The sequence below is a fragment of the Peromyscus leucopus genome, chromosome 8b (genome assembly GCF_004664715.2).
Source record: "Peromyscus leucopus breed LL Stock chromosome 8b, UCI_PerLeu_2.1, whole genome shotgun sequence".
Lineage (NCBI taxonomy): Eukaryota > Metazoa > Chordata > Mammalia > Rodentia > Cricetidae > Peromyscus > Peromyscus leucopus.
Window position 1 is genome coordinate 3669943 of NC_051086.1, and position 19084 is coordinate 3689026.

General features: G+C 45.3%; 1 protein-coding gene across 1 annotated transcript in view; it reads left to right on the forward strand.

Annotated features, from left to right (window-relative positions):
• Positions 1 to 19084, forward strand: part of Dock2 (dedicator of cytokinesis 2) — a 419098-nt gene that overhangs the window by 108868 nt on the left and 291146 nt on the right. Inside the window, exon 23 of the mRNA XM_028894904.2 lies at positions 13397 to 13505. Coding sequence (XP_028750737.1) covers positions 13397 to 13505 — 109 coding nt within the window. The remainder of the gene's footprint in view (positions 1 to 13396; positions 13506 to 19084) is intronic.

Consider the following 19084-nt stretch of genomic DNA (forward strand, 5'->3'; position numbering starts at 1 on the left):
CGCTTCATTCTCCTGGAATCTGGGGCTGCCGTGCGCACACTGGGCCTGGCTGACAGTGACTGTGAACATGATTTCTCCTTTTGGCCCTGTTTATGATACTGTGTACTTGTCAGAAAGTCCTAGCAATGTCTGTCTTGAAGTGTTTTCTTCTAGCCGCTTCAGACTTCCAGGTTTTATATTAAGGTCCTTGATCTATTTTTCATTGATTTTGTGCTGGGTGAGAGGTAAGGACCTGCCTGCATCCTTCCGAGTGTGAATACTCAGTTTTCTGAGAGCTATTTGTTGAAGAGCTCAGCCATATTTATTGAAGCTAAGTTTCATTTAGCAGTAGACTTGAGTGTTCTGTGTGTGTCTGTGTGCATACACACAACTTCAGAGTGTTCTGTTTGTGTGTCTGTGTGTATATGCATGACAAAATGTGCTGTACGTGTCTGTCTTTGTCTTCAGGATGTACTGTGTTTGTGTCTGTGAGTATATGCATGACTTCAGAGTGTGGTGTGTGTGTGTCTGTGTGTGTATTCATGGCTTCAGCATGTGTTGTGTTTATGTGTGTACATGACTTCAGAGTGTGCTGTGTAGGTCTGTGTGTGTATGTGTGTGTGTGTATGCATGGCTTCAGGGTGTGATGTGTGTGTCTGTGAGTATATGCATGGCTTCAGAGTGTGTTGTGTGTATCTCTGTGTGTATGCATGCCTTCAGATTGTGCTGTGTGTGTATATATATATGGCTTTATAGTGTGTTGTATGTATATCTCTGTGTGTATGCATGTCTTCAGATTGTGTTGTGTGTGTGTTTGTGTGTGTATATGTATGGCTTCAGAGTACACTGTTTGTATGTCTGTGTATTCGCATGACTTCAGGTATTATGTTCTAAGGAAAATCAGACTCCCCCTCTATCATTCAGGCACTGCTACCTAAAAGCATTTCCAACCAGAGACCTCTTTAACCAGATGTTCTGCCTGTGGACACAGCAAAGAGCATGCATTTGGGCAACAGAACCCCAAAGCCCAGGAGAAGACTGGCTTGTGATTAGGAGTCCTCAGCAGGGATGTGCTTTCCTTCTCACTCAGAGCCAAGGACGGGTACCTTCCTAGTGTTCCCTTCGCTGCAATCCATGTCTTCTCATCTTCCTTACAGAGAAGGTGTAACAGACTGGGAGAACTGCTGTGGGCTAGGGCCTCTGGGTTAACCAGCTATTAATCCCTGATAAATCACCTGGCACATAGCACTTAAAGGAGAAATTAGTCCTTTTGGCTCATGGTTTCAAGTGTTTGGTTAATGGCCAGCTGCTTTCCTTGATATCAGGTCTGTGGTGAGGAGGAACACTGTGGAGCGGGGATGTACAGCAGAGGAGACTTCTTACCTCACTGCATGGTGGCTGGGGAGGAGAGGGACACAAGGGAGGCAGTCCCAGGATAATGTAGCCTTCATGGACACGCCCCTAGGGACCTCTTTCTTCTAGGCCCCCCAAAGTTTCCACCACCTCCCAGTAGTGCTATCAAATCATAAATCAACTGATGGATTAATCCAGGAGATTATGTCAGGGCCCTCACAACCCCATCACCTCTCAATGATTGGATTCTCCAGCTGGGGTCCAAGCCTTCAACACATGAGGCTTTTTGGGGTGGGGCAAGGGGATACTTTCTATTTAAACCATAACAGTCTCCAATAAGAAGGCCCAAGGAGCCTCTATATTGTTCACATTCCCCAGTAGCCATCAATGTTATGACACTAGAGTCTGGCAGAATCCTTCATGGCAAGGCTGGATTTATTATACGGCTTTGCTTTGGGTTGTCCCTTGTGGATGCCTTGTTTTCTTGACAATTTTGTGATTCAATTTTTAAAAGAGATGTACTTATTTTTGCCTGCATGTATGTAAATGTGCCACATGCATAGCCAGGCCTGTGGAGGTGATGCCTGAAGAGAGAAACTGTTGGGTTTTCTGGGTCTGGAATTACAGATGGTTGTGAACATCCATGTGAATGCTGGGAATGGAACCCGGGTCCTCTAGAAGAGCAGCCAGTGCTCCAAATTGCTGAGCCGTCTCTCCAGGCAGCCTTGTGATCCGATGTTAAATCCATCTTTGGCAATAGTTCGCATTTGCAATTCTTCCTGGGGTATTTTGTCCACCAAACAGTCAGTGTTAGAGCTCTGCAAACTTCATCCTGTGTTGTAACCAGAGGGATCTTTCCAGAGTTCAAGTTAGATGCAGGGCTGCTGCCTCCCTTGTTCACAGGGATACAGTCTAAGACCCTCGTTACTAGGGCCCGGTAGATGCCTGAAACTGAAGAAGGTGCTGAGCTCTGCACATTCTTATCCTGTACATACCTGTGATGACGTTTAACTTATAAACTAGCGTAGTAATAAACTAAACACAGTGGCCGGGGGTAGCACACAGCAACTGAAACAGTGTGCTGTCGTGGAGGTGACGTGACTATGTCCCCTTTCCTTCTCCCTCTCCCAACTGTCTCCCAAGAGTTAAGGTGATTGACACTGCAGGCAGTGAGACTTCAGGTGGAGGGGGTGAGGCGGCTGCACCCCAACTCCTGGACTTCGGAGGAAAACTGGGAGCCTGGGAGAGCTGCTGCCATGCTCCCGGCAGCCCCTGCCCCTTGTTTCCATCTGATCCCGGTTTATCCATCTCCCTCGGCCACTCTGCCCTCCGTCCCTTTGATTCCCGCAGTCCCTCCTGCTGAGGGTCTGTGAACTTGATGTGACTGTGCCTTTCTCCTCTTCACTCTGCTTTCCTGTGTCACCCTAAGCTCTATGCCCTGCCAGCCCAGTCTTTACTGGCTTGGCCAAATCATTGTCTATGTGACTTCTCTGTGCAGCGCATGCCACAATTGCTGTTTAATTGTTTGGTTGCTATTTTTATTTCCCATCATACATTTTTTTTTGTTTGTTTGTTTTTCGAGACAGAGTTTCTTCTGTGTAGCTTTGCGCCTTTCCTGGATCTCGCTCTGTAGACCAGGCTGGCCTTGAACTCACAGAGATCCGCCTACCTCTGCCTCCCGAGTGCTGGGATTAAAGGCGTGCGCCACCACTGCCTGGCTCCCATCATACATTGTTAGCACAGTGACAGTGCAAAATGATAGTGACTCTTTGGAGTGACTGTGCATGGTGACTGGTACATTGTAATAGTTGCATCATGACTGTGTACAGTGACTGTGCAGAGTGATTGTGCACAGTGACCGGTATGTGGTAGCTGTGTGTAGTGAATGACACATTGCGACAGTTGCATCATGACTGTGTATGGTGACTGTGCAGGGTGACTGTAGTGGCACAGAGCATCTGCTGCACGGTAATGCTCCCTCCACATGTTTTTGTCAGCCAAATGATCGTCTTGTGAAAGCACACCTGCTTAAATACTGTAGCCGAGGACTCAGGGCCAACTGTTTTTCAGCTCTTCTTCCCCTTGCCTTACGGCTTTCTCCCCGAGATAACTCGATTGCAGTACTCATTTGATTTCACGCCAGGTATGTACTGCTGAGTCAGCACGGTCCAACGACAAAAATGCTGCCCCGGACTGTAAAGCCTGCCTGCTTGGGCCAGGGATCTCTTCCTCTATCAATATTTCCTACTTTGATTAGGTTTTGTATAAAATCTGTTGCCTCCCCGTTTACAGCAAATAGCAGAACTTGGCATCTCCTAAGCTCTAAATGTCTACAGACAGATAACTCGTTGAAGACTTTCCCCTGGCTTACACTACAGCCTTTATCTGCTGTGTGCATTCCAGGATCAGCTTTCCTGAGCCTGGGCTTTTGCTGTTCCCCACCCGGCTTCCTTAGGCATCTGCTGGGCAGGTAGAATGCCTGATCTGTTGCTAATTCACAGGCGATATCAAGGTCTGGAAATAGAGATGAACAGCCTTTCAGCGCCTGGGTATTTCTTGGGAGTTTTCGAGCTGCTCCTAGAGCTGACAGCTTCTAATGCTTTAGCTTAGCGTTTATTCTTCCTAACACTCAGCAATGACACAGTGAATGTCTGTTCCATGCACATTAGCCCATAAGACTCTTCCTCTTTTAAACACCTGCATTGATAGCACAAGTTTCCATTTCAAATAAGTTAAAAAATCTCTGTCTGTGGTAACAGCTCGGGCAGCATTAGCGATTGAGCACTGACACATGCCGATTGGGCAGGTCACCATGCCAGGTACTGGAATGCACCCATGAATTGGGTAAACTCACACTTAGGGTTCCTGGACCTTTTAGTTGAGTGGGGAAGAATCATTGAGCAGATAATCTTGTCGGTGCATGTCAATCAAGAGGTGTGCGGTAGTAGCCTAATGAGATTAGTCTTGCCATGGAGCCTGGAGGTTTTTCTGGACAAATGTCATCCAAACTGTGGCCTCAGTGCTGAGCATGTGCTGTGGGGTGAAATGAAGTGGAGGAAGGTACAAAAGGTGAATGAAGCCAGAGGGAGTTCCCTGAGATTTGGGGCTTTGACTGTAGCTCAGCAGTAAAGCATATGTGTTTGTATGAATGGTAAAAACTCCTAGATGCATTTCCCAGCAGTAGTAGGGAAAAGAGAGAGAGAGGGAAGGGGAGAGAGAGAAAGGGGGAGGGAGGGAGAGAGAGGGAGAGGGAGGGAGGGAGGGAGAGAGAGAGAGAGAGAGAGAGAGAGAGAGAGAGGGAGGGAAGGGGAGAGAGAGAAAGGGGGAGGGAGGGAGAGAGAGGAGGGAAGGTCACAGCCTTTACCAGTGCTGGTGTTAGTCTATAACTCAGTCCCTGAAACTCAAACCATCGTCCCTTCAGCTGAGTTCCCCTCTGCTGGCAGCCTCCTGGCCTTCTGTCTCGCTGCTAGTAAAGTGAGGTCTCCAGTGATGCAAACGGTACTGCGTTTGAACTTGATTTTCCTTGGATATCCTCAAGTTTTACTGCACAGGTATTTTTTTATGATCCAAGGTATTAGTAGGGAAAATGTTAAAGAATTGTTTTTAACTACATATACCAAATGCCAGGGCTCTCAGTGGAACAGAGCAGGAAGCTTGAGGTTAATTATCCCTCTCAGGAAGCCAGGACTCAAAGAACAAGGTTCACATGCTTGAGGCATGACCACAGCTTAGAGCAATAATAACTTGACATTTCTTGGGTAATTGTCTGTCTAGCCGCAGTCAATGCCAGAAACCAGGAGGCAGGAGAAAGATCAGATTCTCCACTCTGTGAGCATCCAGGGAATCTGCCTCTAGTTGTGTGACTTTGTGTTAGATTCCAGCACTCGCCCCGTGTCCCCAGTGAAATGAGAAAATCAGGGGAGACTGCAGAAAAGGAAGGCTGTAGAAAGGAGCTGGAGAGCAAGATACATTCACCCCGAAGAAAGAGTAGCTCTCCCTGTGAAAAACTGTAATATTCTCTTGCTTAAACATCAGTATGTTATGCAAGTGCATTGTGGGACAGTTGTCACTTATCCCTTTTCTAAGAGGTAACTAAATTACCAGCTTAATACATCTGTCCTGGCTGGTTTTTATGTCAACTTGACACAAGTAGAATCATCTGAGAGGAGGGAACCTCAATTGAGAAAACGCCTCCTCCATAAGCTCCAGCTATAAGTAAGCCTGTACGGCATTTTCTTAATTAGTGATTGATGGGGAGGGCTCCGCCCATTGTGGGCGGTGCCACCCCTATGCTCATGGTTCTGGGTTTTATAAGAAAGTTGGCTGAGGAAGCCGTAAGGGGCAAGCCAGTAAGCAGCACTCCTCCACAGCCTCTGCATCAGCTCCTGCCTCTAGGTTCCTGTCCTATTTGAGTTCCTACCCTGATTGCCTTCGATGATGAATTTATGATATGGAAATGCAAGTGAAATAAACCCTTTCCTCCCCAAGTTGCTTTTGGTCATGGTGTTTCATTCCAGCAACAGAAACCCTAACTAAGACAGCATTGGTTTCTAGTTTTATTAGCTGCGTGTGAGTAGTCACTTTAAAGCTTATTTTTTGTTACCATTTAAGGTCTCATAGAGGTCTAGTATGCTATTAAAAGAAAAAATTATTGGATAAAATGGTAAGTCATACAGGAAGTACTTAGTTTCTTCTAGGCACCTGCACTTTTACCCCAACTGGTCCATAGAGAGGGAGCTAACACACTGGTGGAGACTAGATTCTCCTTGAAAAATCTGGATTTTTCTCTAAGTGTCTTGAAGCATGAAAGAGTATATATGTGTTTCTATCCTTAGAAACATTGTTTGGGAACATTCAATTTCTAATTATATCAGAGTAAAAATGCCTGGAATATCATTTTTCATGTTAATGGAGAAATTTACTTAAGAGCAGAATTATGTGACTCAGTGGTTCCTGCCAAATGATATAAAGCCGGTGGCTTCTCTCAGTAGGATGAAGGATGGCACAAGACACACGTCATAGTCTGCTCGTGACTTACAGCTCCTTCCAAGTCTTTGCTTGTATCTTATTACCTCCTTAACTCTTAATTTATCACACAAGGTTGCCATAATTTAGAAGTAAAGTGAACGCTATGGATGGATTATTTTTCTTTCATTTCCCCCCATATTGTTGACTTCTTTTTATATATATATTATTATTCAGACTGTTTACTCTTCACCTGAGGCGGCTTTTCTTCAGTGATTACATTAATTTTTGCGCATCCAATCTAGACATTTTTCAAAGCAGATTCTCCACGGGTTGAGCTCGTCTTCTCTCCTCCCGTCCACAAATCATTCTCCCCTGGGGTGATTTAGAGACGGGTTCTTTAGGATGCTTCCTTGCAGTCTGCCCTGAGGGGGTGATCCTTCTTTAACTGTCACCCTCTGGAGGAACAAGGACTTAAGCACAGATAACTTTGTCCTTGACAAAAGGACTGGTACCAGGTGCCATCTGAGCCCGGCCTGTTGGCTGCTGTCGGCGCTCCATGAAATAACGGCTGTGTGGGGTCTCTCTGGCCAGCAGGGCCGGTTGACAGCTCACATTGTTATTGACTGTAGCATATTCATCCCACCCTTATAGATTTCTGCTTTATTCATTCCTGCTTCCCTTTCAAGCGGGTCACTCTTCAAATGAGATTTTTCTCTGGCTACTGTGAAGCGAGGTAACAGCCTTTCAGCTCATTGTACCAAAATTCCATGTCTCCACCAGCAAGCTCTTACTAAAGGCCTATGAATCTTGGTGCTCTGGGAAGGGTGGGGTGGTGACAGCGACCTTCCGGGAAGGAGGTGGATAAGGTCCTCCCTTTCATGACCCTTTCTTGCCCTGCTGCATTGATGTTCAACAAGCCTGAAGAATGCGTTGAGTTTTGTTCAATCAGAAGAATTGCAAAGCGCAAGGAGAATTTTCAGATAGACTCAGACAGGTTGTGTGGCTGTAATTATTCTTAACTCAAGTGAAGCAATAAAGACAGAGATGGAGATGGAGGGAGAGAGAAAGCACACCCGAGCCCTTGGCTCTGATCTGGAGCAATCACTCTTTAGAAACTAGGAGCTGCTCACTGGACAGGCTGTCCTAATAAAACAAGTGATGGGCTCAGATGTAGGAGCACAGCCAGGTTACCTTGGATTTAGAGCTTAACTAGAAAAAGGCTGGAACCAGTTACACAGCTGCCCCCATCACTCCCACCAGTCCTCCAAAGCCACCCCTGGGGTAAATGATCCTCCCCCCCCCCCCCCGTGCACCCACCCGCTCCAGCTATGCTGGCCATTGTCAGGCTCTGTTTCTTAGTGGTGACCTTGTCTAGTGCATACAGGGGTGAAATGTGGAGCCAGGGACACTCGGAGGCACCCGTGCTGGCTGTGTCCTTTGTTATGGAGTGAAATGTAGCTGAGCATCTGTGTCCTCATCACTGAATGGTCACAGCAACTGCAACATCGGGTTGCTGTGTAGATCAAAGCAATCAAACCACAAAATGCCAAGGAAATGCTTAGTAAGTAGCAATTTCTTGTAGCCATAGTTGTTTGGTAATAAATGGGATATTAATGCAGGCTGTGTAGCCAAAGAGAACGCTCAGACCATGCTCGAGAGCTTGGGCGGCTGTTCTTGAACTGAGAAGAATGAGACTCAGTTCTGACTTACCAAGGTATTATCTTCAGAGTCACCACCAAGGGGCAAAATTGGTTTACTCTGTGATCTATCATTTATTTCTGACTTGTTCTTAATGGTCCATATCTGTTGCTGGAGATGAGACTCTTATGACACAAAATGCTTTAGTATCTGTCCTGGGGTTCTATCCTAGGTGGAGAAAGCAGGCATACAAGTGATCATGAAAAACAAAGCTCCGTGACAGGGACATCTTAGGTGCTTTGTTACTGGGAATGAGTGGTGTATTGAGCATGTATCAGTTAGCATGGGGAGTTCACTGTAAGGAAGTGGCCTCTTTTCAGCGTTCATTGAGTGCCTGGTGTCTCTTGGGGGCACAAAAGTATCCTGACCTTGTATGCAAGATAACAAAATGGTGTAGTGATCTCACTGTTTGAGTAACTTTACCTGGCTCTATAGAAGATCATGAAATCATTTAAAATAGATTTTTTTTCATTTAAAAAGCTTTCAATTCATTTGATCTTTCCCCCAGACTTCTGTGAGATGTGAGGTGTGTGTCTTGCTAAGAAAAAAAAAAATTACGCAAGAATGTGACAGGGTGAGAGAGAAGAAGGGTCCTGGGCAGAGGACTAACCTGTGGGGTGGATTTCTGGTACTGCCACCGAGGAGAGATGGTGGGACAGACAGGCAGTGGTGGGTGGAAACACAGGAGGAGTGGACACAAAGACAGAGAGGCGCTCCCAAGGAGGTGACAGAGCCACCCAGAGCTCAGGCTCCCTCAGAGCGTCACACCTTTCGAAGCCTTTCTTTTCTCCCATGGGAGACACAGATACTGACAGGCTCTGTCAAATGAGCCAGTCTGGAGCAGAGACACAGCACAGTGCCTGAGTTGTGGGAATACTGAGCAACAGCACTATTATCTGCTTTTTCTCAGTGTATGGTGGTCAGTGACTGAGGTGGGACTCCTTTCTGTGTGAGTTTTCCCCATTAGTCTCCAGTGCAGTGCCTGGCATGTGGTACGTGCTCAGTGAGGGACAGGCCTTATGGAGATGCTGACCTCTTCCTCCATCAGATGCACGAAGCCGAATAAGATGGATCCAGAGGAGAAACTGGGGGTGTTGTAATGATAGCTAATATTTACCAACTGTGGACTATGCTCTAGACTGCTGGTAGTTTCATATGCATAGCATGGTGGGAGTGTCCTTTATCCTAACATCTGAAATCTCAAATGCTCCAAAATCCAAGATTTTCTCAGTGCCAACCTAACTCCACAAGCAGAAAATTCCCTACGCAGAAATTTCATTTTCTGTACAGAATTATTTGAAGTGGTGTATAAAATTACCTTCACACTTTGTATATAAGGTATAGATGGGCTGTAAATGACTTTCCTGTCTAGAGGTAGATCGTTACTTACATGCAGAAACCCCAGAAAGCATTCTGAATCTGAAGCACCTTTCCCTCGTCCCTCTCAGGGCCAAGCGTTATACTATTTATGTTTGATTTTTAGAAGAACCTTATGGAACAGTATTTCACTAGTTAAGAAAACAGTGCCAAGGTCACGACCTCATAAGTGACAGAGCATGGCTGGGGACCCAAAAAGTCTTATCTCGGAGAATCTGGAAGCTGTTGGGAAGGTACCTGAAAAGATGACTTAGCCAGAGCATCTAAAACTGGCTGAGATATGGAAAGAAGGGGACCCTCTTTTGTCTTTTCCCAGCCCGGGGCTGCTTTGTTTAGGTCGCCTTCCCTGGGCTGCTGTTCAGGACTCGGCAGGCATCTTGAGCACAGGCTGAGGCTTTTCGTTCCCACGGAGGAGGTGGTGGCAGGTCCTGCGCATACCAGATGGGCCCTGCTGCATTGACTGAGTGCTCAGCTGCACAGCGTCTCCCAGCATGCTGGGCTAGTTCCACAGGCCGTGGGGGCCGCAGTGCCAGCTGTGGTTAGGCTGGCACGCCCGGAAGCCGGGCCTCACAGGCTGCTCTAGGTTTCCTTGTGGTCAGGGCCTCAGGACCCTTCAATAATTTGTTCTCTGGCAGACTCAGCAGGTTCCAGAAGCATCTTTCTAATGTTCTAGGCCAGAAAAAAAAATGTTTCCTTCACAAAGCCAAGACACAGAGCAAGGGCTGGGAATGATGTAGAGAGTCCATCTGCCATACCCTTGACTTCAAGGCCATGGTTAAAGCATGCCAGCTATATGAGGCTTAGTTTTTCCTTCCCAGGGAATACCCGGATGCCTAACTGCCTCACTCTCATGCAGTTAACTTTTCCATATACTCTAAAATGCCCGTGTTTTTTCCTTTAATCCCTAATAACTTGAAATATTCTATTTACTTATTTATACTCAAATCAGAGAGCTTGTCAACATAAGAACATCTATGTTCAGCAAGCAACAAATGATTGCTGATGTTCAGTTAAGCACTTATTAAGTCACAGCTAAAATATTAGGCACTCAAAACGCATCTTTTTTTTGTTGTTGTTGTTCTCACAATAAATAACTTTTGTGGGGCTGACTTGCTGGTTAAGAGCTCTGGCTGATTTTGCTTGTGGACAACCCAGGTTAAATTCCTAATGCCTATGTGATGGCTCACAATAGTCTGTAACTCCAGTTCCAGGAGACTGGATACCCTCTTCTGGCCTCCATGGGCACCAGGCACACAAGAGATGCATAGACATACATGCAGGTGAAACACACATACACATAAAATAAAAATAAATAAAACTACTTTAGGAAATACCTTTCCATGAACAGTATATCTTCTATATGTTAACAAGGGGAGTAAGAGTCCAGAAAAGCAGGATTTTTATTTTGGGGGGGGGCAGTACATGGAGGAGCATGACTCCACCATAAAGTCATTTCTGGGAGGTAGATCCCTATTTTCCTCTCAGCTGTTGCAAGGTTGCCCATCCCAGCTGTTGACTGATGGGCATGTCATTCTGCTTCCTCTGTGGAAGCCAGGCAGGCACAGTACCTGTTCCTATCCCTGGCTTGAGTGGTACATAGATACTTAGCTTTGACATATGTAAAAGAAGCAGATTGGATTCCCACTGAGGCAGGGACCCCATGTCTTTGCTTCATGGGATTAGCATCATCTGCCTTCCCTATTTAGAGCCCCAGAGCATAGGAGAAGAACACTGAGTTCAAGCTATGGGTACATCCTGTGACCTAGAGCAAATCGCATCTCTTGCAGGTAGACACTAAATTCAGTGTCCTACAAAGGCAATGGTCAGTGAAGTCCTTGCTTTGCTCTGCAAGTCTCTTGTCCTTCCCACCTCAATGAAAGGATATTTAGAAGAGAGCAATTCTGAGTTACTCCCCACTCTGGCCCCGTGTCTCTTCTTTGTCTAGTTAGGCCATGGACTAAAGGCTTACTAGACTTCCCAAGAGCTCTTGGCTTTGAACCCCAAACCAGGGAGCTACATGAAAAAGCAGTACTCTGTGAAGATCTAACTACAGAGAAGTTGAGACAAAAGCAATTGGGGCTGATCTGCATAAAGAAGGAAGTTTATCTTAAGGGCAGTTGTACAACTTACAAAACTCAAATAGATTTGATGAGATGTGGCACAACTGGGACCCCAGATGGTCCCCAAAATCTCTTCAGGGGAGAGTTCCTAAACATTCGTCCTACTGTTAAGACGACTCAACAAAACCCATTTAAAAATAGATTTATTTTTATTTTATGTGCATGAATATTTTGGCTGTATGTGTGTTAGTATACCACGTGTGTGTAGTGTTACCAGGGATCAGAAGACATTGGATTGCCTGGAACTGAAGTTCTAGATTTTATTTTTTAAGCTGTGGTTGCTGTGAACTGAACCCACGTCCTCTGCAAGAGCAGCAGGTGTTCTTAACCACTGAGGCATCTCTCCAGCACCAATAAGACCCATTATAATGTTTTCTTTTTAAATAAAGTTGTCAAGTCCCACAGGCAGGGGAAAGAATTTTTATGTGGAGGGTAGAGGAAGGATGGGCAGGTCATCTAGCAGAAAAAAAATGTGACTAGAAACCATCTTTGTGAGTGGAGCAGGTGGGTTCATGAAGAGGGCCTGCTCAAAACTGCTTTTGTCACATCCAAATGCACAGGGCAGGATGCCTCATATAGAGAAAACACATCTGTGCAGAAATACTGGGCGGCCAATCCGTAGGTTTAATGAGGCTAGAGGGAGTGGACAAGCTCAGGACCACAGACCAGAAAGAGCCACAGTGATACAGTTTATTGATGATTTCCAGGCAGCTGTGGGCGGGGGAAAGAGTAAAAGATGGGCCAGTAGGGAAGGAAGTGAGGAAGGAAGACTGAGGGAGGAGGACAGAAAGAGTGATGGGCAGAAAGAAAAAAGGACAGAGGGGAGGAAAGGGATGGGGCGGGGACTAGAGACAGAGCCACAGGGAGAGTGAGTAAGTGTGGCTGGAGATGGCAAGCTGAGACAGAGAGCCCGGGGAAGGCAGGAGAAGGTGAGGAGCAGGTAGAGATTTCACGGAGGAGGAGGAGGCAGTAGTAAAGTGGCTGTGATTGGCTGGCCTGTTGGGGAAGGGGAGCGAACAAACCCGTTAAGTGTGTCAGAGCTTTATCTCAGGAAAGCACCTTTACCAGAACAGGCTCAGGCTGGTTCCTGACGTGTGGGCTGTGACAGGAGAGGTACTCTTTATCTGAGCCGAGGACAAGAGTGCTCTTGTGTGTGCTTTACACTGGATGCCACAGATTAGGCTGTGGATATTTCATGCTTGCTGATAAAAGCTTGTTTGGAGAAGCTCTGAGCTGAGCGAGGCTGGGGGAAGAGGCTCAGATTCTGTGAGGGATGGTTTCCAGGCAGCAGCCCATGTTTATATTAGGAGAGGACCTGAGTCTTTGGAAGTATTTTCATAGTAACTGATCTCCTTGGTTAGATGAATGAGGGTCTGTTTTGTAAATTATATATTTCTGTTATGTTAATGTTAGTTTTTACAATGCTAACATAGGATCTTTATAATCAGAGAAATGCAGTTTTGCAATAGGTCATAAGTGTGCTTCTGAATTGAGGGGGCAGGGTAGCATTAGCCGTGACCCCAGGACTGGCTGTGGGAGTTCAAGTGACCCGCAGGTGGTGGCCAAGTGGAAGGGACTGTACACTTGAAAATATTTTCCCTTGGGGTTTCCAGGAGACTTTGAAAATCCAAGGTCCACAGCTCAGATAGCATTCCTCTCTTTGTGGTTCTTCAAGGTAAAAGGAAGAAGTTGGAAGAGGGGCAGCTTTATAACACTCTGAGTCCAAAGGTGCCTCTTAGCACAGAGCATCTGCGGCTCCTCTCTGTGAGAGCTACCACATCAGCTCCTCCCTCTCCCCACAAGTCCTCCTCTCCCACACTGGAAAGGAAGGTTGTGGTGGTGCACGCTTTCAGATGTCTCGCCAGCTGGCTTGAGAATGACCCAGATGTGTCTCCTTTCAGGCTTTATGAAGGCAAAGAACAGATGGAGTTTGAAGAATCTATGAGACGGCTCTTCGAATCCATCAACAACCTGATGAAAAGTCAGTATAAAACCACCATCCTTCTGCAGGTTGGTTCACACTACAGAAAGATGCCCTGTTTGTCCTTGGCCACCCAATGCTAACAGTGTGTTCAGCCTCCATGTTGGTCCTTGGTCACCCAATGCTGACAGTGTGCTCAGCTTCCATGTTTGTCCTTGGCCACCCAATGCTGAGAGTGTGCTCAGAATCATCTGCTTTTAACCATTTGTTAAAGGGCTGAAATGGCAACCTGCTTTTAGGATTGTGAGGACCAGGGACTCCACTGGTGGGAGGAAACTGATTTATTGCTTGTTTCCCATGGACGTACCAGTATTTCCCTTTGAAATAACTCTGAAGCTTTTGTTATCTGGAGAGAAAGAGGCTAACTCTGGCTACTTCTAGTGGTGGGACTGGGAGTGTGGTACTCTTATCCATTAGGGTGCTGATAGTCTAAATTTTAGTTCTCATCACCATCAACTCAGGTATCCTTTTGGGATTAAAGCATCTCCTCAATGGGTAAAATAGAGGATGGGTCATCTCACAGTGGTTTTTGGTACTCAGCCATACACTATGCAAGCCTGTAGACTTCTTGAAGGCTCTTTCTGTGTTGGGAAAAAAAACCCCAGCAGCTTGTGATTAAAAAGTTTCACAGCATTAACTCCCAAGGACTGGAGCTAGGGTGGAATTTAGCCTGATGTTTTCTGAATAAAGAAAACCCAAACACATTTATCTGGATCAATGAGTTAATGCAGATTGCTTCTTAAAACAAAACAAAGCAAAACAAAAACCTACATTATCCTTTTAGTTGCTAATTTAAATAGCCACGATGCCTGCCATTATGCCCAGGACTGCCTAGCCTCTGGTTGGAGTTAATGAGAAAGGAGCATTCAGGGAGGAAGGAGGTGAAGAGGCAGAGGCAGCATCTGCCTACAGGGCATTTGCTGCTGGTGCCTTGGGTGCCAAACTTTGCACATATGATCACTTGGATACTGAGTCACCATCATAGGGGTTTTCTCATTTAATTGGTGCAGAGTGTGACTAGGACAAGGGGGAGAAAACTCTCTGGGAGATTTTAACTTGAAGCCAAGTTTGAGAATCACTGAACTATTGGTTTCTTTGGGTTTGATGAATATTGAGAACCTGTGAATATTAGAGAGGTCTTGGAGTCGTGCATCTTTATATCCTTAGCACTTAGGAGAGTCCTGATGTTGGTACTTAAGAAAAGATGGTGGAGTGAGGGAATACACATCAGTGTGGAAGCTGCAATCCAGCCCGTTGACATGTCTTCCTTCAATCTTCATGCTGGCGAGTGGGATGAGTGGGATTCAGATCTTCCTGCCCAGCTCTGGGAACAGGACTCCACCAATTGCATTCCACTGTGCTTGATACCACTCATTAAGTGCCCACCATGGATGCCGATGTCCTTGGAATTATTTAGGACCACTGACTTTACAGTTTACACCTTCCTTTCCCTTTGCCAGTTTTTAAAAATGCCTTTCGAATATTCCCTTTGCTGCTTACAAACGTAGTTTCTGTATTCCTAAAAATTTACTATAACAAAATGGATAACTGGAGCAGGAGTAGCTTGAAATGTGACAGGGGTAGAACCTGTCTCTCACCCTGGCCTGTATCATGCAGAGGCTGTACAGTGGTAGGAACAGCAGGAGGGTTAGGATAACCAGTGAGGGCCAAGGGTGACCAGTTACCATGAGAGAATCTCCAGAGAAGCAAAGAGAGAAAGCTCTTTGGAGAAAAGTAGAATGGAGCAGAGGCCCAAAGAGCTAGAAGTGCCATGGAGAGAGAGAGAGAGAAAGAGGCCATCCTAGAGCCATTTTGTCCCATTTCTACACCTGATTCCCTGGGATGGATTGCAGGGGAGACAAGGAGAGAGGGAGTAGAAAGGTAGGGAAAGAAGAAAAAAGAAATGATGCAGTCAGGGAGCAGCGAGGGGGAGTGGACACTTACCTATCAGGAGCCTGGGTTAAGGGGAATGTTCTTCATGGACTGTGTGGACTAATTATGTGGATCATGCAACTTCTCAGCCTCTGTTTCTTTATACATAAAACTGCACTCTTTGAGGAAAATGCAAGAAACAATCTCTGCAAAAGAGCAGATTACAAAATGCTGTACAACTGTGTAAAACTAATGCGATTGCTACGGTTTGTGCATAAGTCATTTTAGTCCGCTTCTTATTGTCTGGGTAAACTGTTAGAAAAGCCGCACTTTCTCTGATCACACTACTTTCTTCTCAAGGCTTCCATCCCTGAGCCATGCAAAGGGGCTTTATCTCATTTTAAAATTTGCTCCAATGGCCAAATTTAGCTTTGGGGATTTGCATAAAGTCAAAGGTACTTTGTACCTATTTATATGGCTCCTGAAAAGTTATCAGAAGGGATTTAGAGTTATCTCAAAAATTAAGAGCAGTACCATTGGAAGACAATGTAAGCCTGTTTTATGGTGTGAGGAATGGGCTAAACACAGGAGGGAGGTCAAGTTCATGCTAGCAAACCCGACACGAGGAATATTCTACAGTCTATGACCTTCACAGTAGGAGGGAGAGCTGTGACTTTGCCGCTGAGAAGCCTGAGTGGGAAGTCAGTCTTCCACAACATGGGCATGCTATTCTCAGTGTTAAGCATATCACTTCATTTTTTAGGCTGGGATAGTTTGTAGGATTAAAGAAAGTAACCTGTGGAAAACATGAAACACAGGCCTGTTACATCATCTAGCAGTGATTAAATTAATTTAACAAATAATTGTTAGTCATTGTGCTGGCTAGTTTTGGTCAACCTGACATGTCCTAGCATTATCTAGGAATAGGGAATCTCAATTGAGGAATTGCTTCGATCCTATTGGTCCATGGGCAAGTCTGCGTGAGAGTGTGAGAATGCTCATCGTTGACATTCTTGGTTCAGACTGAACACTTGCAGCTGGGTAGACACTTAAGGCAGAAGCCCTTGTTCATGATTGCTTTAGTTACAAGTGAAGTGGGTCTGGTTCAAATCTTGGCTTTGTCCATCACGAGTTCTGGGGCCTAAGCAAGTTATTTCCTGTTCCTAAGGCTCATCTGGCTTTGTGAGGTATTTTCTGTGGTTTTCTTTATTCTTTGTTGGCATGGCAACAGCTCACTCAAAACCATGACATTAAAGCCAGTTGTTCAGAGTAGAAAAAAACAATGCAAATGCTTTCCAGGGCTTGAGTACCTAATATATATATGCCTGGTGTAGAGCGGGGCTCTTCACATACAGCGTTATTAATCTAATCAGAAATCTGCAGGGAACCATGGTCCTCAGTGCTCACAGAGGCTTATAAATTAATAAGTTCGCTCCAAATTAGACCTGCCCAAAGTGGTGGGGCTAGAATTTAATGCCATCAAGGCCTCCTGACTCCAAAGTCAATGTTCTTCTCCATACCTCAGGAATGATTTGGGCCAAAGGCTTCTAAGTATTTTCAATAATGTTCAGAAGTCCCTGTGTGCACAAGCTGTGTCTTAAGGGTTGATAAAGCTGAGGGCAGACTGACAGGCTCAGCAGTAGACACTCCTGATCTATGTGGAGCTGCACTGTGTGTGAAGGGAATATGGTGATAATTGAACAGACAATTTGTCACCTTCTCCTCTAAATTCATGATCCTGCATAATGCCCATTTTGATGGTACCAGCAGAATTCAGTGAATAGATGGATTACAATGCCATGCTCTCTTGCATTCTTCTCTGACACTCATGCTTACAGCGGTTGGACTGTCCAGAGGGCCAGGGGTATTCACCAACAGCTGGCAACAGTAAATGCTCAAACATCTATTGGTGGGATGAACGAAAGGGTGAGAACTGGCTTCTGTCTTCCTATTGTGTTCAGTCTGCTTCTTTTGTGTTTTATCATTTAGTGAATGCCATGTTATGGAGTAAAATCTTTACAGATATTGTTAGTTCCTTTGATCTTTGCAGCAACACCTTGTAATGTAAATATTCTATCTCTGCTTTTAACATGAAGAAAGGGAGACTCTGAGAGGTTGAGAAACTTAATCACAACCATGAAAAATTTGTACTTGGATTTGGACGAAAGCTGTGGAAGAGTTGAGTTAGATTTCTTAGTCACCATCAATAGCAGTGTGGAATGGTTCCACTAAAGATCCGAATCTTTTGGCAAAAGGCAGATGAAAGCTACATAATAGCAAGATGGGCAGATGTCCAGTCATGAAGGCAAGCTGTTTTAGAACAGCTCTACTCTCCTTTTTAATAGGTGTAAAATGTCCAAACATCCAAACTAACAGGAAAAAAAATAGCCCATTCCTGAGATGTGGCTCACAGATTATATCCTGAATTCCCAGAGCAAGGGAGATGAAATTCTGTTTGAACAGCAAAAACCAGGAATTTTCCTTCAGATCTTCAAGTGATTCGTGGTTACTTAATCTTGTCCTGTTTCTCTACCACACATTCCATACTTGGGGTAATGTTTGGGAATGACAGGTTCTGGGGTGGGTAGTTACGGAAATTTGTCCCAAAAAGCTGGAGTGATACTACTAGCTCTGTTTTTTGTTTGTTTGTTAAATGCACTCTTCATACCAACACTAAATGGTTAGGCAACTGTGTTCTCTTCCTTTTGTTGGTTAGGTAACAGGAGCACAGAATAAAGCTGTAGACTCTTGTTGAACTTGAGCGCAGACAGTCGGCCTTTTCATGCTGCTGCTGTGGCTTTGGTTGCTTCCGCTACTCCTCCACCTTCCCACCATGCTAAGGATCAGATCCCTGGTCTTGCCCATAGTAGGTAAGGAATCTATCTCTGAGCTACACCATTAGCCTAGACCCTGCTACTTTAAGCACCGAGTCCTTCTGCTTCCTGCCAACCTTGAGGGCCAACATGATATTGAGTTGCAGAAAAAAATGGAAAAACTCACGTTCAAGAGTTCTCTGGTCCTCTTCTCAGTGCCTGAGCCAGGAAGTGTATACTCTTGAATGAAAAGACACTGCTGTTTGGTGGTGACCAGGAGCCTGAGCTCTAATTGTCTACAGCCTGGATTCACAGCCAAGGACTGCAGCAATGAGCAGGCCCTGAGACAACAGTGCGTCTGCTTTCCTCCAAGACAGTTCAGTGTCTCCAAGGAAGCTGCCTTCATGCTGTGGTGGATTCCTGTGACACCGTGTCTCCCATTTCCATGGATCTTGACTACCTGTCTTCTGGCTACACTAAAATGATTGAAACTTGCCAGGAGAGACTAGTGTTTGTTTGAAACACCTGTGACAATGAGAAAGATGTCAAGCTTTGTTTTGTAATTGTGTATTCCTCATACACATGTCCTGTTTGGAAATAAAGCTGTATCTGTTGGTGACAATGATGGCCACTTGGGTTGGGGGGTAGAATTAATGTATACCTGGAAACACTCAACATACAAGCCCCTCAGAGTTTTTGGAGATCAGTTGTTTGGTGTTGTTTTCATTGTTTCCTCCCAGGCCAAGGTGGTCAGATCTAGGTCATGTCTATCTAGGCCAGTGGTTCTCAACCTGTGGTTCTTGACTCCTTTGAGGGTCACATATCAGATATCCTGCATATCAGGTATTTACATTACAGTTCATAGCGTAGCAAAGTTACTGTAATGAAGTAGCAGCAAAAATAATTTTGTGGTTGGGGGTCAT